This window comes from Lagenorhynchus albirostris, chromosome 15, assembly GCF_949774975.1.
Source record: "Lagenorhynchus albirostris chromosome 15, mLagAlb1.1, whole genome shotgun sequence".
Lineage (NCBI taxonomy): Eukaryota > Metazoa > Chordata > Mammalia > Artiodactyla > Delphinidae > Lagenorhynchus > Lagenorhynchus albirostris.
This window is the reverse complement of record NC_083109.1, coordinates 83,025,875-83,045,643: the sequence shown is the minus strand read 5'-3', so window position 1 is coordinate 83,045,643 and position 19,769 is coordinate 83,025,875. Positions and strand designations below refer to the sequence as shown.

The following is a 19,769-nucleotide window of genomic DNA, read 5'->3' as shown; positions in this document are numbered from 1 at the left end:
CTTCCGGAGCAAGACCGGCTCTTGCTCCGGAGGGCCAGATCCATATTTCCAGCCGCTTATTGGATGTCTCCACCGCGAGGTCGAGCAGAAAACGATTTGATTGATCGTGGCATCTCCCCTCCACCACGACCCTGCTCCTCTCTGTGGGGTTCCCTGCTTTGATTAGGGACGTGGCACTCTCCCGCACTGACCGAGTCCTCCCTCTGTCTCTCTTCTCTCTCCTTTCCTGACCTAACCCCTTACACCAGGTCACACCAACCCGACCTACCCACGGGCTGTAATCCCCGCCCTCCCGGGGCAACCTTCCTAGTCTCGCCCCTCGCCTTCCCACAGTCTCCTTACCGTCACTCCACTCTTTCAGCTTCCACGCTGCGGCCAGGATGATCTTTCAAAGACACAGGTCAGATGTGGGTCCCCTCCGAAGAGCTTTTAGCTACTTTCTTGGCCCACGGAAAAGTCTCATCTCCTTTACCTGGCATTGAAGGCCTACAGTTCTCTCTCCTCTTTTGTGTCCCAGCCATAACCTCCTTTTTCCTACAAACACCCCACTCCTGCTTCTGCTTATAGAAATCCTGCCTGTGTCTGTTCTTCCATGAAGCCGCCATCGGAATCTTATTGCTCCCCCTATGTCTTTTAAAGTAGTGCTAATTTCACTATTATGGAAAGAAATCACTGAAGTGATGAAATAGCTGTTGTGCGTTTGGAGCAGAACACTGAAGTTGTCTGAGAAAACCAAAAAGGAAAAGGTGAATTCCAAACCTCCAAAATTCAGTACCCACTTTTGGGATTAACACCACAATTTACTTCCTGATGAAGAATGGTTATGAAATTTCACCTGCACGGTCCTGGCAACACTAATAAGAGACTTGGAAGAACAGAATAGCCATAGGGATGGATCCAGTAATTTGCTTGCCTTTTCCAAATGACTTGCAGGTGATTAAATACAGAATAAGAAGGAATTAAAGAGTCAAATGCCTAACAGTCACCTGAGCTTTGTGGTTATTTCAAAATGCTTCCTTTGGAAGTCACATGAGAAGTTTGGCTTCTAATATCAGTTTCCATTTCATATCCTATTGACAAACTGCCCCTGCAATTAACGTCTTAATACAGTAGAGTAGGAAAAGAGATTTAAAAAAAAAAAAATCCCTTGGCATTCTCTCCAGAACAGAATTTTTTGGAGGGGAGGGGTTGTTACACAGCCCTCTGCTCCTTCCTCCGTGCTTTGAAAGCAAACATAGAAGCCCTTTTCCTCTAAAGAATTTTGGGGCCACTTCAGTGCAAACTCATGACATAAATAGAGTAGTTAACAAAGGACGTTAGGAAGTCCCTGCCTTCAAACAGCTGGGTCTTTGGCTTTTGCCCCAGAAATTCGTTTTCCTCCAGACCAGAGGAAACCAAAGTGAACGCTGTTGGGAGAAGATTTCACTCTGCCTCTGTTCTTACAAGCTGTGGGACCTATGCTAATTACTTAGCCAGTTGCCTTGACCAAAACTGTCTTTAGGCGAGAGGTAAACTGACGCCAAGTGCGCCACCTCCCAAGCCAGGTGATCACACGATCAAAGAGCAGAAGGTGTCAAAGAGGAATAAATTAGATTTTTCAAGGCCCTCCAGATAATGAGGGAGCCGGTGGTGGGCTCTGTTAATGCCCCATCTAGATCCGCTTTGCTGGCTGACTCATGAATTCCCTTCCCAGCTGTTATGTATGTTAGTCGCTAATAACCCACAGCTGCCCCCTTCTGACAACTGTTCTTGGCTGGTGGGGAGCTGCCTTCTGGGGAGGCTAAGCCCACCTACCCTCCCCCCTTTCAGTCTATACCAATGGCTCCCCAACGCAAGGGTTCAGAAAGACCTTGCCTCGATTAGTGACCAGTCTTGCGATGCGGTTTACATTCCAGAGCCAATGGAATCAGAAGGAAGCTCATCTCCCACTGAGACGACATCCTTGCCTAACTCTTCCCTGCCCTCTCCCTCCCTTCACTCCCTTTAAAACTCCCTCGATGTATCCTATGCATCTGAATTCTGTCTCAAGCCCTGCTTCTCGGTGGTCCAGCTTAGAGAGTCGGTACCGGGAATGGTCCTAAGAAGCAGAGTCTAAGGATAGGATTTCAAGTGGTAGCTGGGATGCTGACAGCTGTGTGATGACCCTCACCTTGGGGGAGCTGGGTGGGAGAGAGGTAGATGGGGCTGCATTGGCTTAGGCAATCTCTCTGGTGATTGAGGATGTGGGGGAAATAGTAATTTTTTAAACTGAAATTAGGTGGTCACTGATGCTTTAAAGAGGGAAAATGACTGCCTCTGGTCAATCCGTCATTCAATATACAGCAAAGCCCGTGGACCTGCTTAGGAGCCTGTTGTAACCATCACCTGCAGTCAGACAGCAGACCGTTCGTTCCGAGGACCAGGCTCAGGCTCACTTAAAATGAGCTGATCTTTAGAAATGGTCAACTCCTCAGCCATGGTCAATCCCCAACACCATAGTCTGGGCTCTGAGAAGGAACTAGGGATGAGAACCAAACAGTGGTAGAACTTCAGACTCCTCTGAACCTTTGGGGCCTGTAGAAGTGGCCAACTCCCACCCTCCAATCTGAAAACTATGCAGAAGCTTCAAATGAGGCAGGTACCCTACAAGACAATGCATTTTCCAGGATCTCCCCCGTAGCCGCTAGACCAATCACTAAAATTAGGCCTCAGGGACTTCCCTGGTGGTCCAGTAGTTAAGACTCTAAGCTTCCAACGCAGGGGGAGCAGGTTCAATCCCTGGTTGGGGAACTGAGATCCTACATGCCCTGCGGCACAGCCTAAATAAATAAATAAAATTTTTAAATAAAATTAAATTAGGCCTCAGTATGGCCTACCTGGGGAAGTGTTGCAGGCTTGCTAAGGGAGGAATGGAATGAGCTTGCAGGACCATGCTAATATATACTAGCAGGAACTTTAAATAAGCCTCATCAAGGGGCGGGAGTGGGGTTAAGGAAGGGTTTGTAGATGTGGGCTCGCTCTCCCATAATATAGGTCTAACACTTTGTCAAGGGCCCTGAGTGGACTGCTTCTGATACACCATATGGATGGTACTTGGCAAGAGAAGTGAGACACATTAAGTGAAGTCAAGATAATATGACTTCCATGGTAGATGAAGGAAGAGCTCAACAGGCTCAGGGAAGTGAATCTGTTAGAACGGATGCTCCTAGCGGAATATATTTCATAAGAAGACCCGGAGGACACTCTGTTTACCGAGGCCATGAGAGGTGGGGGCACCACCAGCTTTGCTGAGAAACTCGGTGACGCCCAGTGGGATGTGTAGGCCAGGGCCGACCATAGGGGATGCTGTTACAGAACTGGGCTCTCTAGTAATGGGATCCTGGAGTGACAGAGGCTGGGTGGCAGCACTTACCCATTCGAAGCAATGTGGGCATGATTGCTGTAGAGGGAAGCAGGGTCAGAATGACAGATAGGGGCACCTGACTTGCAGGGATCCATGGAGATGGCTGATAGGACATGGGACTAGATAGACAGGCGGTCAACAAAGCATAATATATGTAATCAAATACATATATGTGTGTGTGTGTGTGTGTGTGTGTGTATATATATATATATATATATATATAAATCTGGATTGCAGAAGACTGAAGTCAGCTGACCCAGTGGAAAGTCACAATCTCCTTCCCAGCTTCCCCACCTGAGCCAGTTCTCAGATCCAAAACACCCATTCAGTAAAAGAGAAGCCGGATCCACAGCAAATGTACACAGCAGTGATTTTCCAAATCCTTCCCAAAGAGACCTCTGACCATTTAATTTACTCGGGGAGCCATACACTGGGTTACAAAGAGCAATACTCAGGTATTTCCAGGCTACTGGATACAGAGTCCAAGTTAATGCAGACAGATGGGGACTTAAAGCACCCACAGGGATCCTTTTTGGCTAAGGGAGTAAGATCACCTTATTTGGGAAAGTAAAGAGGAAAGGCGGAATAGATATGCTCACCCAAAAGAAGTCGCTATTCATTTGGGACTTGCCATTCCACGGTTGCCAGGACCCTATTAAGTGAGGTTATAATCCTGATGACATCACAATGGTTGACTGGTAACCAGTCAACCATTGTACACATTATACTAAGCACCTTATTAGTTATCTTCTATAATATAAATATCTGTTTGCTGGTCCATGCAATTGAGAGAGTATCTTCTAACTCCCTACCTTATAGATGAGAAATTTCTACCTCTCCCCATCTCATTACTTCCAAACATGTATGGCCATACCACTGATTCTATTAAGGTTTATAGCACTTACCTCCTGTTGGGCAACCATAATCATTTATGTAACAGGATGATTGATAAAGGTAGCTAGGAGGGACATCCTCTGAAGTTACTGATCTCTCCCCCATAACTGAGAGGTGACTTTGAAGTCCATGTGGATATTGGTGGGAAGGCTTCACATTGGGGGGCTTAGTGATGGGGGAGGTAAAGGAGAGACTGGGTAGGCATTTGTGCATACACACAGACACACACACCTAGATGTACACAGACGCACGCCTACACTGCCCAAAAGAGGGAGCCTTCCTCCAGGATGCCAGCCCCCACTCTGCGATCCCCACCCCTGCCACAAAGAAATTTCCATCTCTCTTCCTCTTCGCCTCACCATGAAGAAAAAGCTATACTGTCCATGCAATATAGGTGGAGGAGGTGGGTGAAGGCCATCTATGCAGCCAATCGCCAATTGTTCAGTTACTGAGATTTCCGTCCTACTTCTTGTGTGACCCTGTCCCTGCTCCAGAAACTGTGACCTTGAGAACAATCTCTGCTCTGTCCCTCCCTCATGAATGCGTAAGTCATGGGTCTTGCTCATCGGCCTGGTCCCATAGGCTGCCGTGAGAGTGGCACGACTGAAGACTGAAAAGGAAGGCTGGGGTAGCTCTTGAAAGGCCCTGTGGGCCTTACAGAGGACTCTGAATTTTCTTCTAAGTGCAGTAGAAAGGCTGACCCATCACAACAGGTAACCGGTTCTCTTGCCACTCCTGTTTCTTTCTCCTGGTCTCCTTCTTTCTTTGAAACGTACTAAATTCATTCCTACCCCAGGGTGTTTGTACTTTCTTTCTCTCTCGGGACACCTCCCGGGTCCTAATACTGATGATGCCTTCTTATAATTCAAGTGACAGCTCAAAAGAGGCCTCTTCAGGCAGGTTTCCTCTGGCCCTGAAATCTGATGTGCTTCCTCACCCCCTCCTTTGCCCCACACCCTTCCTATCTCAGTGTCTCACTTGTCTTATATGTCAACTTGTCTGGGCCATGGTGCCCAGATAGTTGGTCAAACATTATTCTAGATGTTTCTATGAGAGTGTTTTGGGGTGAGATTAACATTTAAATCAGTGGACTTTGAATAAAGCGGCTGGCCCTCCATGATCTAAGTGGGCCTCACCCAAACAGTCGAAGGCCTGAATAGAGCAAAAAGATTGACTTGAACCTTCAGATGCATCAAAACATCATTTCTTCCCTAGGTCTCCAGCATACCAGTGAACTCTGCAAAGTTTGGAGTTGCCAGCCTCCATAACTGCATGAGACAATTTCTTTTTCTTTAATTTTGTTTTGAATTTTATTTTATTTATTTTTTTATACAGCAGGTTCTTATTAGTTATCTATTTTATACATATTAGTGTATATATGTCAATCCCAATCTCCCAATTCATCATACCATCACCCCCACTCCCTCCCGCCACTTCCCCCTCTTCACACATCCCATTCGTTCTTTTTCTCTGGAGAACACTGGCTACACAGATTTTGATACCAGGAGTTGTTCCAGAGGATAGGAAACTTAAGGGTGAGTTTTCTGAGTTGGCTCCGGGCTTTCTGGAATTGGCTCTCTAATTAAATTCGGTGGAAAGACTAGTGACTATTTCTTTTTCCTATCTTTTTTTTTTCTTTTTAGGTTCCAAATAGGTTTTATTTTTTCTTGCTTATTCCTTGACTATACCTTACTTTGAAGGACAGCCCACAGATTTTTCTGATAGACTAGACACATAGTATGTAAGAGAAATCAAACTTGAATGTTATGTTTTGCCTGAGAAATCATAAGGTTGGAGTTTCTATCAAGGAAGAGGTTTACAGGCAATCCTATTAAGATAGTCTAGGATGGTAGTGTATCTGAAGCATGACACATGGAATGAAGAGATTATGGAAGGGTTATAAGTTATTTTTTAGATATCAAGGCCTAGGACATAGGAGTAAATGGCTGAAATTAGGATAAAACTGAGAGAACCTTGGGCCACAGGAACCATGTTTATCATGAATATAAATTAACTCCATCTTCTAATTTTCCTAAGTCTTACTAAGACTGTATCACTTCTCAGCTGCTTTTTCACACAAAGTTACTGTGACTCAGGCACTTGCCTCACAAATATTCAAGTTCGTGCCTCTGCAAAATTACAGATACCTTCAGGACATCTCTCAAAGTTCTTCATCCAATAATGAACAACCACAGTGTTGCCTGTCACCAGTACCCATGTTCCTCTTGCCTGAAATACCCTTGCTATTCCTTCAAGCCACTTCTCCCATTAAGTTTTACTAAAAAAAAAAAAAAAACAACACTCATTCCTTCTGTTATTGTTCTTACCACACTAGAATTTACTTAACTGCTTACTGGCCAAATAGTTGGAAAGGATAATCAGTTTAAGAAAAATTGCCCAAGTCCAAAGAGATTGTATTCATTTTAAAAATATCACATATGAGTCTGGCCTCTTGCAGTTTCTGTAGCTGGATCACTCAGAACTTATTCATCAACCTGTTGAACTGTTCTTTTTTCAGAAACATAGATACCACCCAAAAATGTTCTGATACCCTTGTTTTTAACTGTTGTGGCTTTTGCTGAATCAAGGCAGCTGAATTTGACACAAGTTCAATGTCGTTTCCTTCAAGAATCAACTCATCTTTCCGGGCTTGAGATACTGAACAAGCAACACCTGGCCTCATCTGAACCCTGCAGATGTATTTTTCACTCCCAAAATCTTGGATTTCTACAAGAGAACCATTTTCCTGAATAACAACATTGATGGGTAAATGAGCATACGCAGAACTCATCTTGTAACTGAAGCCCAGGGTAACACCCTTGATCACGTTCTGTACTTGACTACAGATAGTACGAACAGTCACCAGTTCCTTTCTTTTCTCCCATCATGTGTCAACCCGGAGCCTCTTCTTTTTCTTTCCAAGGAGACCGAGTTCTCCACTGATGTGATTGAAGTCCCTCTGCTGGGTGCCTCTGGGGCCCTTCACAATAACCGTGCGTCCCTTCAGAGTAATGTTGACATTTTCTGGAATGTCGACAGTCTGATTGCTGAGAATGGTCTTCATTCTCACCTCGAAATAGATGTGGCAAAGGGTAGTGACTCTATTTCTAGAGGTACAGAGAATCCTCATAGTACACGGTGTGATGTGGCAAAAGAGATACAGAAAATATCACCACTGGATACTCTTAATCAAACACTTATAAGAAGCAAGGATCTGGGTGACCTTGTATATGATACCTTAAAACATTTTGTTAAATTAACAAGTATAATGAGATTGACTGGTGACTTCTAATGTCACTGGACAAAGAGGGGAAAGAAAAGGATGAGCTTTTACAGATTTGATTTTAACTGACGTGGAAGCTCTGTGTCTGCCTTGAAAGAAGAGATCCTTGGGACTTCCCAAGGATCCAGTGGTCCAGTGGTTAAGACTCCGTGCTTCCAGTGCAGGGGGCGTGGGTTCAATACCTGGTCGGGGAAGTAAGATCCTACATCTTATTTACCTGAATGGTTTATCATGAACTGGGTGTTCTTTGACCCAACAAGCCATAAAGTTGGGCATGCGCAGAAGCACTGCATCACCAAATGGAAGTGAAATGACGCCCAGGCAGACCCTGAAGGCACACATAATTTACATGAAGAAGTGGCTCAAATGTTCACGGTTCCCACTTCTGCTACAATACCCTCTCTCTCCACGCCTACGAGTATGGCCTTATGGAGAGTTGCCTATGATCAGAGCATATACAAAGGAAGGGAAGACTTGGGCCTGGTTTCCAGATGCTTCTGCACAGTATACAGGCACCACCCACAAGTGGGCAGCTGTAGCACCACGGCCCCTCTCTGGGACATCCCTGAAGGACATGGTGAAGGGAAATCCTCCCACTGAGCAGAACTTTGAGCAATGTATCTGGTTATTCATTTTGCTTGTGAGGAGAAGTGGCCAGATGTGATTATATACCGATTCATGGGATGTGGCCAATGGTTTGGTTGTACGGTCAGGGACTTGGAAGGAATGCAAGTCTATAATTGATGACAGGGAAGTCTGGGGAAGAGATATGTGGATACACGTCCCTGGATGGGTGAAAAAGGTGAAGATATTTTCGTCCCAAGTGAATACTCACCAAAGGATTTTTTTTTTTTAATAAGGCCGCACTGTGTGGCATGTGGGATCTTAGTTCTCTGACCAGGGATTGAACCCTCGCCCCCTGCAGTGGAAGAGCGGTGTCCTAACAACTGGACCTCCAGGGAAGTCCCTCAGCAAAGGATTTTAACAATCAAGTCAATAAGATGAACCATTCTGTGGATACCAGTCAGCCTTTTCCCCCAGTTGCCCCTGTAATCACCCAATGGGCAAAGTGACCATGGTGGCAGGAATGGAGGTTATGGGTGGGCTCAGCAACATGGGCTTCCACTCACCAAGACTACAGCCACTGCTGAGGGCCCAATCAGCCATCAGCCGGGACCAACACTGAACCGCCAATATAGCACCATTCCCTCGGGGTAATCAGCCAGCTACCTGGTGGCAGGTTGATTATATCAGACCACTTCCATCATGGAAGGGGCAGTATTTTGTTCTTACTGGACTAGACACTTATTCTGGGTAGACATTTGCCTTCCCTGCATGCAATTATTCTGCCAAAACTACCATCTGGACTTACAGAATGCTTTATCCACTGAAATGGTATTCTACACAGCTTCTGATCAAGGAACTCACTTTCCAGCAAGGGAAGTGCAGCAATGGATCTATGCTCATGAAATTCTCTGGTCTTACCATGTCCCCTACCTTCCTGAAGCAGCCGGCTTGTCAGAACAGTGAAATGGCCTTTAAAAATTTTGTTTTATTTTATCGAAGTATAGTTGATTTACAGTGTGTGTTAATTTCTGCTGTACAGCAAAATGATTCAGTTACACATATATGATATATGTGAGTTAATATTTGTATATATATGAGTTAATATTTGTAAAAGCACATAGAACTGTGTGCATGAGGCTGACACAGTTCTCAGTAAACATTATTATACATATAAAATAAGGCTTCTGCAACTTCCACTGTGTTTTAATTAATTAATTAATTTATTTATTTATTTTTGGCCACACTGCATGACTTGCAGGATCTTAGTTCCCTGACCAAGGATTGAACCCATGCCCTTGGCAGTGAAATCGCAGAGTCCTAACCACTGGACTGCAAAGGAATTCCCCACTGTGTTGTTTTAAATGTCCATGATAAGACAAGTATATCTAGTTGATTCATTCTAGCTTTTCTATAATGTTTGTTTGCATATATGTTTATTTCCCTACTGATGGCTATTAGGCTATTTTTGTATTTGTTGTTACAAACAATGTTGCAATAAGTACCTTTATACACATATCCTTAGGCATAGATAGGGGTGTCTAAAGGGAACCAAGAGGGGAATTATTATCTTTAGAATATATTTTAAAATTTATTTATTATTTATTTGGCTGTGCTGGGTCTTAGTTGCGGCACGTGGGATCTAGTTCCCCAACCAGGGATCGAACCCAGGCCCCCTGCATTGGGAGCGTGGAGTCTTAGCCACTGGACCACCAGGGAAGTCCCCAAGAGGGGAATTAACTACTGGATATTGGGTATGCACCATTTCAGCTTCACTCAATATCCCTAAATAGCTCTTTAGCGATGTATGATGGTTCCTTTTCTCCATATCCTCACCAACTCTCGGTATCAAAAACTCCAATTTTTGCAAATGATAGTTTGAAATGATATTTCATTGTTTAACTTACACTTACCTGTAACTAGTGAAATGTTTGTATCTTTTCCTATGTTTATTGGCCATTAGGGGTTCCTTTTTGGTTACCTGTATGTTTAATACTGCATCTTTATATGTATCATGTTTCTATTTATTATTTATTTATTTATTTATTTATTTAATTTTTTTTTTGCGTTACGCGGACCTCTCACTGTTGTGGCCTCTCCCGTTGCGGAGCACAGGCTCCAGACGCGCAGGCTCAGCGGCCATGGCTCATGGGTCCAGCCGCTCCGCGGCATGTGGGATCCTCCCGAGCCGGGGCACGATCCCATGTCCCCTGCATCGGCAGGCGGACTCCCAACCACTGCGCCACCAGGGAAGCCCTATTTATTTTTTTATTAATTTGTAGGCAGCCTGGATATATTCTGGATATGGAATAAAAGTTGACTCTCAGGTTTCAGGCTTGGACAAGTGGGTGGATTGTGTGCTAATTTAAATGGATGGAGAAGGGTAGTAGACAAGAAGTTTTAGGAGGAATATCAAGAGTTCACGTTCAGACAAATTTGAGATGCTTTTAAGCCATCCAAGAGAACAAGTCTGTGTTGCAGAGATACATTTGGGAGTTGTCAGGTTATAGATGGTATGTAAAGTGATAGCGGGGCACGTGGTTATCTCCTGACAGAATTTGGAGTGACATGACAAGAGCCCTACAGAATTACACATTTGGAGAAGGAGGATCCAGAAGGGGATACTGAGATGAAGGGCCAGTAAAATAGAGAAAAACTAAAATTGTGTGATATTATGGAAGCCAAGAGAGGAACGTGCTTTTTTTCTTCCAATTTTTGCCTACATGTGGTTTCATTGCAGGGATGTACCCTAACTGCTCTTATATTTGGAATTTGGATTATTTCAGTGCTTTTTAAATTATAAATTACACTTTGATGGACATTCTTGTATTTATCTTTTTTCACCACTCTATTTCCTTTGGATATACACCTATATATATAGGTGGAAGGGTATGCTTATTTAAAGCTTTTAACTATAAATTGCAGGTCATCTTCTAGAAAGATTTCTTTCATTCTATTCTGACCAGAATGAGTTTGTTTGGTTTTTTTTTTCTCCATTCTGGTGGTGGTGGAAAAGTGGTGAGAACCAGATAATGCATACCAATATTTTTAATGGTTGCAAAGTGTGCCATTGTATTGATATTTGTAATTTATTTAACCAGTTATATTGCCTGTTTTGGGTATTATAATTAGTGTTGCAATTAATAGCTTTTTAAGCTAAATCTTTTTGCTCATTCTTTTTAAAATAATTAATTAATTAATTAATTTTTGGCTGTGTTAGGTCTTCGTTGCGGTGCGCGGGCTTCTCATTGTGGTGGCTTCTCCTGTTGTGGAGCACGGCCTCTAGGCACGCCGGCTTCAGCAGTTGTGGCACTTGGGCTCAGTAGTCGTGGCGCACGGGTTTAGTTGTTCTGTGGCATGTGGGATCTTCCCAGACCAGGGCTCGAACCCATGTCCCCTGCATTGGCAGGTGGACTTTTAACCACTGCACCACCAGGGGAGTCCCATCAAATAAAATTCTTTAAAAAAATATTTATTCATTTATTTTTGGGTGCGTTGGGTCTTCGTTGCTGCGCGCGGGCTTTCTCTAGTTGCAGCGAGCAGGGGCCACTCCTCGCTGTGGTGCACGGGCTTTTCATTGCAGTGGCCTCTCTTGTTGTGGAGCACGAGCTCTAGGTGCACGGGCTTCAGTAGTTGTGGCACATGGGCTCAGTAGTTGTGGCTTGCGGGCTCTAGAGTGCAGGCTCAGTAGTTGTGGCACATAGGCTTAGATGCTCCGCAGCATGGGGGATCCTCCCAGACCAGGGCTCGAACCCGTGTCCCCTGCATTGGCAGGCAGACTCTCAACCACTGTGCCACCAGGGAAGTTCAAATAAAATTCTTAAACAATACCATTTTTCACATCGCACTGGGGTTGAGGCCCCAAATCTGAAAGGCTTTTTTTTTTTTTGGCCGAGCCACGTTGCTTGCGGGAGCTTAGTTTCCCAACCAGGGATGGAATTTAGGCCAGGGCAGTGAAAGCGCCAAGTCCTAACCACTGGACCGCCAGGGAACTCCCCCAAACGCTTTTTATTCCAGCTATGTTATTTGATCTGCTATCTAAGAATCAACTTCCAACAGCATTGTGTCAGCGACCAAGTCTTCAGAGACATCGCCAGAGGGCAAAGAGGATTTTTGCAGCCAATGGCTTCAAACCACCGTTGGTCCAGTGTGGCCATGGGATCACTTGGAAAAGCCTGTCTCAGGTTTGTGAAAGTCGTCTCAAAACCAGCGGAATTTTTATTAGGCTCATTCACTCTGGAATCTATTTGGCATTTCCCGTTTTGCTGTGGCCTAACGGTTCACCAAAATACGTTCAGTTCTCCTTGAGACGAGTCTTGCAGATGCTTTTGATTTTTTTAAAAAAATAAATGACAAATGAACAGTCACCGCTGTATCCGCAAAAAGTAAACATTTGGATCAGCGTCCCTGCAGACATCCGATTCTTACACTAGCACCCGAGTCTTGGCGTGAGAAATGAGAGCGCTGACTCGTCGGGTGTTCAGGTCTCGAGGATAGTGGGGCTGAACCGCAGGGAGCAAAGGCCGGGGTTGACCCCACGTGGGGGCCACCCAATTCCTCCCGCAACGCCGCGCCAGCCGCCGCCCTCAGATCAGCCCACCACGCGCCAGCACCTGGCGTGCGCCGGCACGGGCCCAGCCACCCTCCTCGAAGGGGAAGGGGCGGGGCGGTGGCATGCGGCAGGGCCCGCCCCCTCAAGCGCCCGGGGGCGGGCAGGTCTTCCGCCTTCCGAGGGGCTACTTCCGGATCCGGTGGTGGCCGCTGGGAGTAAATAGGGAGGCGGCGCTTTGGTGGCGGGAGGGCTAGCTTGCAGCCCGCGCGCGGCGGGCGATGCTGGGGGGTATCTTGGGGGCCCGAGAGCGCGAGGCGGAGGGCGACGCGGCAGGGGCTGTGCCTGCGCCGCCTGCCATCGACTTCCCGGCCGAGGGCTCGGACCCCAAGTATGATGGTGAGGGACCCGGAATGCGGCGGCGGCGGCCCTCCCCGCCCCCGTCCACCTTCATTCCCGGGGCGGGCAGGTAGCTGCGAGGTTCGGCCCAGGACCTGGACAAATTCGTCTGGATCCGGGCTTGAACCGGGACCCAGCGGTGCCGTATGGGGGCGGCGGGCGGGCCGTCTGGGTTAGGTGAACTCGTGTTGAAACAGGTGTCTGCAGCTCGGTCGATCGTTTACATTTCTGTATTTCCTCTGTGGACTCGGGGCTGCGGACGTGCTGGACTGTTTTCCAGCACCTGAGCCCCGGGGTGTTGTCGGGCGATGAGCTTGAACTTTGTAAACTACTGGAATGGAACTCTGCAGACCCTATGCGCTGAACAGTTTGGGTTAAGAGTTTTAATTTGTGGCTTCTCTTGTCTTTTGCTTCACTAATCGCGTAGCTAAAGACTTCTCATAGTGAGGCAGTATGGACATCATCCTCTTCGGTTAAAAAAAAACGCCCGAGTTTTCTTGAGGCTTTTGGTTTCTAGGAGATAGGGCTAAGTCGGCAAAGTCAGTCAAGTTATTCATAAAGCGAGAGGTACTTACAGCATTGAGTCTAACCAGTTCAGCGTATCTAATGTTTTAATGAAAGTGCAATTGGCTCTTCAGCTGCAACCAGTTGTTTTGGCAAAAAGAAATTTTTTTTTTTTAATTGAACATGAGCGTGATTTGGAGAACTTTTCCAGACTTGCAGTTGGTATCAGAAGGGAGGGAGGTTTCATGTGGACAGTCTACCCTGTAACATTTGTAGTTGGCTAAGCCCTTGCAGACATCAACATAAGGATTGGGAGTGAGCATTACAGCATATAATTATGAGCAGAACTAAGATTAAATAGGGGCCAAAATCGAGAGAGTCTGGTATGTAACGTCTGCTCAGTTTAGATATTGGACAACTAAAAATAGGGGAGTGGGGAAAGCATGTATTTAAAAAGTAAATATATTGATGGTGGTAGTATAGGTCTCGATATTCTGTAACCCAGTAGCAACAAATATCCCAAGTTCTCAGAATGTGGTCGTTTTTTTTTTTGCTTAGTGGATGAACACTTTAAAAAAATTGAATTATAGTTAATTTACAATGTTGTGTTAGTTTCAGGTGTATAGCAAAGTGGTTCAGTTATACATATGCATATATATTCTTTTTCAGTTTCTTTTCTATTATAGGTTATTACAAGATGTTGAGTATAGTTCCCTGTGCTATACAGTAGGTCCTTGTTGTTTACCTATTTTATATATAGTAGTGTGTATGGACTTGTAATTAATTAATTAATTATTTTTTTGGGTGCGTCGGGTCTTAGTTGCGGCATGTGGGATCTTCTTGTTGCGGCACGTGGGCTTCTCTCTAGTTGTGGCGTGTGGGTTTTTTCTCTCCAGTTGTAGCACACAGGCTCCAGGGTTCAGTGGGCTCTAGTTGAGACGCGCGGGCTTAGTTACCCTGCGGCACGTGGGATCTTAGTTCCCTGTCCGAGGATCGAACCCACGTCCCTTGCATTGTAAGGTGGATTCTTTACCACTGGACCACCAGGGAAGTCCCTGTATGGCCACTTTTAAAATAAAATTGTGCCATAAAAAATGAATACATTGATTCAAGGAGGTTTTTACTATGTGGTAGTTCGAATAGAATGATTACAGAGAATACACGTTAAGTTGAAGGATGAAACAAATATTAACATGTTTTAGGGATTTAAAGGTGCAAGCCGAGTCGAAAAGGTCTTAATTTATTCCTTAAATTTTTTGATTTTCATCCTTATTACTACCTACAATTCTTGATCTTAAAGAGAAACAACAACAGACTCTGAGGGTGATTTAAGTAGGCCCTTAGCACAGGACAGTTGTAAGCTAACTACTTTTTAATGGGCAAACTGATTTTTTCCACGTGTCATATTATAGCAGCTCAATGATGCGTAAAGCATTATGTCATAGAAGTCCCAGCGGTAAACAGGCAAGTCTGTCTGTTCTGTAACATTGTGATAAGGTTTTCTGCAAACCGAAGATTATTCTTGAAGGGAGTGATCGTCGATAAGCTTCTAAAAATTTCCTCCTCATTTGGTTACTAATAATACTGCTGCATTTACGTATTGCCTTTTCTTCCAAAGAAGCCCAGAGTGTCCAGACATACTTTATCTTTTTATATGAAAAGTTAGGTCTGTGAGAAATGTAGTTTCATTTCTAGACTTCAAACAGTAGGTAGATGATTTCTCGACCGTGGTCTGTATTGATGTGAGGAGGTCACTCTGCCTGCCAATGGTAGTAGTGTCAGAAGAGTTGCCACCTAGATGTAAGTAACACCTGTGTTCTTTAGCAACTCATCCTGTAGGGAGTCTCCTGGAGCCAACATCAGCCTTTGATCAGAGTTTCTGCATGTTTTTTTTTTCCTGTGGAACAGCACAGTGTTAGAAGGAGGGCCGACAGTAAGCCCATTGTCAGACTCATTCATTTTCCTTCTTTCATCTGACACAAATGTTTTTACCTCAGATTAATTCTACAGGTTCTTTAATTTAATAATGGACCATTTGGATCATACTTTCCTCAGGAGGTTGAATCAGTTCATCCCTTTCCTGTTTGTTTTACTCCCCTGCTTCTTGGCAGAATTCTAGAACTCTAATGCACATCGGGTTTAGATACCATTTCCTACTCTTTAAGAAGAGAACTTGACTTCACCTTTCCTTTTAGCCACTTAACCTCTTCCTTTTCTCTTGACCAGAACTGTGAAATGGGAAGCTTTTAGCCTCAGCCTTCATTTCCTTTCAGTTTTACTCCTTCCTGCATTTGGGTGTCTGTCCATTGGTCTTTTTAAAGTTGTCATTTTCATGATTTATTAGGTTCAGTTGACTCCACTGAGCAACCATTCTTTTTTGTTTTTTATTAAAAAGTAGATTTTCTCATTGTAGAAAATAGGAGAGTATAAAAATAGGAAAGTGTAGGGCTTCCCTGGTGGCGCAGTGGTTGAGAGTCCGCCTGCCGATGCAGGGGACACGGGTTCGTGCCCCAGCCCGGGAAGATCCCACGTGCCGCGGAGAGGCTGGGCCCGTGAGCCATGGCCGCTGAGCCTGCGTGTCCGGAGCCTGTGCTCCGCAACGGGAGAGGCCACAACAGTGAGAGGCCCGCGTACCGCAAAAAAAAAAAAAAAAAAAGGAAAGTGTAGAAGCAGAAAACCCTCCCAAAAAAATCTCAGCACTGTTGACAATTCAGTACTTAAAATTTTCTTTCACATTACAGAGTATGTTAAAAATGTGGAAAAGCATGAAGAAGAAAATTAGAAAAACCATAATCTCATCGCCCAGAGATTACTGTTTGTCATTTAAATATACAAACATTACATTTTGACTTAGCTAAAGACAATTTTTTGGGTGAATTTTGCATTTAAAACTGTTTGTCAAAGGTATTCTGAATGGATTCAAGATTTCTGTCTGATTTCGTCGTCCAGATAAGATAAAAATTTAGAGAAGTCATGTGCAAAATTTAAAGGCATAAAGGAAGAAGAGGGGGAAAGTGTATATATATTCACATCTCTGAGGAGAACTCACTGCTAATAATTTGGTGTATTCATTTGCAAATATTTCCTGAGAGTTGCTGTATGCCAGGTAGATGCCTAGATATGAAGGATCAAACAGGCAGACTATAAAACAGCTGCTCACTGTAATTTCACTCTTTTTGTAGCCTCTTTCATTGAAAACACAGGGGGCAGAGATTTCTGTCTGTTTTGATGTTTCCATTCTTTTTTTGTGTGTGTACATTTATATAGATATAGAATAAATATATTTTAAAATCGTGATTGTAAAAATTTTATGTTGCTTTTTATTTTTTATTTTTTGGCCATGCCTTGCGGCTTGTGGGATCTTAGTTCCCCGACCAGGGGTTGAACCCAGGCCCCGGTAGTGAAAGCTCAGAGTCCTAACCACTGGACCACCAGGGAATTACCTTATGTTGCTTTTTAAATGTGAACTTTTATTAGCATTTTCTTGTGACAAATTAGTCTTTAAGAACGTTATTTTAAGACCATCACATTCTGTACTATCATTTATTTAGTCTTCGCTGTATTGGTGGAAAACAGATTTATCTTTTTTTTTACCATTAGAAATAATGATGGGTTTGACATGTGTATACATAAATCTTTGTTAATATCTGATTATTTCTTTAGAATAGACCCACAGAAGTAGGATTTGTTGGGTCAAAGAAAAATATTAAAAACAGTTTTGATATGTTTTGCTAAAATGATAACCAGAAAAGTTGCATTGGTTTGTATGAAACTATCTCCCTCAGCTTCATTAGTGTTACTGTCTATGGCCTGCTTCTTTGACTCGATACAGGATTATTTATGATTATCTTTCTATACACCATCATTTATAACAGCTACATAGTATTCTATTATATGTGTATAACTTGTTTAACAAATTTTTAATACTTTATTATCCTGAACACCTTGTACATATATATTTGTTATGCTTTGTTTAATTATTTCCTTGGTTTACGTTTCCAAAAGTAAAGTTTTGCACACGTGAAATTCTACAGTGTATTGTCAAAGGTTGCAAACACCCCCTTGTGTTTGAAAGTATCTAGTTTTCTGTGCCCTTAACAATACCAAGGATTCCAGGCTTTAAATAGTTACCAGTCTGATGGCAAACTCTTGTACTGTGGTTATTTTACTATGTATGTCATTACCCACTAGTTTTGTTAAGCCTGTTTGAATTTTAATTGTGCTTCATTTTCTTACTAGCTTGTAAGAGTGCTATATAAATTTTATTCCCTTTTTCTTGTCATGTACAGTAAAGGTATCTGTACTGTATCTGATTTTGTGATTCATATTTTAACTTTAAGATGTCTTTACATAGAGAAGTTTTTACATGGCCACATTTTCCATTCTTTTTCTTTCTCATATTCAGGCAATAAGTATTCATTTAAAATGAATAGCACATCTCCATTCATGCAGGTCTTTTTGGGGCCACCTACAGGTCGGAGAGGTGAATTGGTGAATGAAGTCTCGATTTCAAAACCTCTCTTCCAGGACCTTTTAGTAGTTGATAGAGCAGCGTGGAATAAAATGTTTGGACTGGGGCTGATTTGAGAAGGTGTAGGATACCTGGGCTCTGTCTCCACAGGGCATTTCCAGCTGGGTCAGCGGCTCCTGAGTTTGAGCTCATCTTTCCTCCAACAGCCCCTCTTACCAGTTTTCACTCTTGTTAACCTCTCCTTCCTCTCATTCCTAGTGTTTCAAATCCTGACCCGTCCATTTCTTTCTTGGTATCTCTGGGACCTGTCCTTTCCTCCACGTTTCTGTCACTTACCTGCTTTATAGGCTCACCCTGACTTCTTGTTGACTCTTTTTTAAAAAAATTTATTTTATTTTATTTTTTAAGTTCATTTTTGGCTGTGTTGGGTCTTCATTGCTGCGCGCAGGCTTTCTCTAGTTGGCGGCGAGCGGGGGCTACTCTTCGTTGCCGTGCGCGGGCTTCTCATTGCTGTGGCTTCCCTTGTTGTGGAGCACGGGCTCTAGGTGCGCGGGCTCTAGAGCACAGGTTCAGTAGTTGTGGCGCGTGGGCTCAGTAGTTGTGGCTCACGGGCTCCAGAGCGCAGGCTCAGTAGTTGTGGCGCACGGACTTAGTTGCTCCGCGGCGTGTGTGATCTTCCCGGACCGGGGATCAAACCTGTGTGCTCTGCATTGGCAGGCTGATTCTTAACCACTGTGCCACCAGGGAAGCCCCTTCTTGTTGACTCTTGCATGTCTCCTTCCAGGCTACCTATCACGGGTCCAGAACAGTTTCCTCAAACATGTTTCCTGCATTGTGTTTTTGGCCTGTTAAATAACGTATTAAACAGTGCGTGAGAACTTAATGACTGTCAGCTTTAAGTGCCAACTCAGCTGTCTGCTTGGTCTTGTTCAGTGGAAAGACGATGGACTTGGGAGTCAGTCTGATCTGCTGCTAACATGTTCCTTAACCTCTCAATGAGATCAGTGTCTGCATCTGTAAAATGGGAATAGTAACATAGGGCGTTTCGGGAGGATTCGATGAGATTGTGCGTATAAAACACCTGGTCCATAGTGTGTAGCTCAGAGTAGAGATTCCGTTCTTCCTCCCTTTCCCTTTCTTTGCTGCCAAACTTCTTTCTCTCTGCTTCTCGAAGGAAGGAAGCCATCCTGTTCCTGCTTGCTTGCTTGTTTGCTGGAATATTTATTTGTTTCTACCTTTGTACACATCATCCCTAACCAGCACTTCCTCCCTTCCCGAACTGGCATCTCTCTGCTAGTTCTTCCAGAATTCAACTCAAAACTCAATTCCAGAATGTCTGTCTTGATTAACCCCACTCACCGTAACTACTGTTTTGCTTTTTATTTCCTTGAATTTAAATAGTGTTTTCCTAATTAGAATATGCTGTTTTGTCATTACGAGCTATGTTTACCATTTCTTAAATTTTTTTTCCTTTTTTAATTTGCAGAATCTGATGTTCCCGCAGAACTCCAGGTGCTGAAAGGACCCCTACAGCAGCCAGCCTTCCCTTTTGCAGTTGCAAACCAGCTGTTGCTGGTTTCTCTGTTGGAACACTTGAGCCATGTGCACGAACCAAACCTGCTTCATTCAAGACAGGTGTTTAAATGTTAGTAAGAATAAATTAACCTTGCTAAATAAAACTTGTAAAATTACTCTGTTGTTTAACGCTGTCAGAGAAGCAGCT

At 43.9% G+C, this 19,769-nt stretch overlaps 1 protein-coding gene and 1 pseudogene across 2 annotated transcripts in view; one reads left to right on the top strand and one right to left on the bottom strand.

The window, feature by feature from the left end:
* Positions 1–6,759: 6,759 nt before the first annotated feature.
* Positions 6,760–7,340, bottom strand: LOC132504802 (large ribosomal subunit protein uL6-like; annotated as a pseudogene).
* Positions 7,341–12,911: 5,571 nt separating this feature from the next.
* The window catches only part of EIF2AK1 (eukaryotic translation initiation factor 2 alpha kinase 1), a 30,663-nt gene continuing 23,805 nt past the window's right edge, over positions 12,912–19,769 (top strand). For both annotated transcript variants that reach the window (XM_060122435.1, XM_060122434.1), the window contains exons 1-2: positions 12,912–13,071; positions 19,533–19,691. In XM_060122435.1, the coding sequence (XP_059978418.1) occupies positions 12,954–13,071; positions 19,533–19,691 (277 nt within the window). In that variant the 5' untranslated portion in view covers positions 12,912–12,953. The remainder of the gene's footprint in view (positions 13,072–19,532; positions 19,692–19,769) is intronic.